The following is a 242-nucleotide window of genomic DNA, read 5'->3' on the forward strand; positions in this document are numbered from 1 at the left end:
CACAGCATGGGCGTGGACCTCGACGTGGCCGTGGAGAAGCTGGCCGTGCTGGGTCGCGTCATGGTCACGGCCACGCTAGACATGGAGGCGCCGTTCCCGCACCTCACGCGCCTGTCCCTCTCCTTCACCGAGAAGCCCCAAGTGTGGTTCAGCGTCCGGATTCTCAAGGTGGGTCCTCGCCTTTCGAGTTCTCGCGGTTTCTGGGGTCTGTGTGTTCTCTGGGTTTTTTATCGTGAGTCTCG

At 62.0% G+C, this 242-nt stretch overlaps 1 protein-coding gene across 1 annotated transcript in view; it reads left to right on the forward strand.

Annotated features, from left to right (window-relative positions):
• The window catches only part of LOC119593849, a gene marked incomplete in the record, with an annotated part of 160,221 nt that overhangs the window by 106,082 nt on the left and 53,897 nt on the right, over positions 1-242 (forward strand). The window contains 1 exon segment of the mRNA XM_037942880.1: positions 6-168. Within this exon segment, the coding sequence (XP_037798808.1) occupies positions 6-168 (163 nt within the window).

This window comes from Penaeus monodon, chromosome 32, assembly GCF_015228065.2.
Source record: "Penaeus monodon isolate SGIC_2016 chromosome 32, NSTDA_Pmon_1, whole genome shotgun sequence".
NCBI lineage: Eukaryota > Metazoa > Arthropoda > Malacostraca > Decapoda > Penaeidae > Penaeus > Penaeus monodon.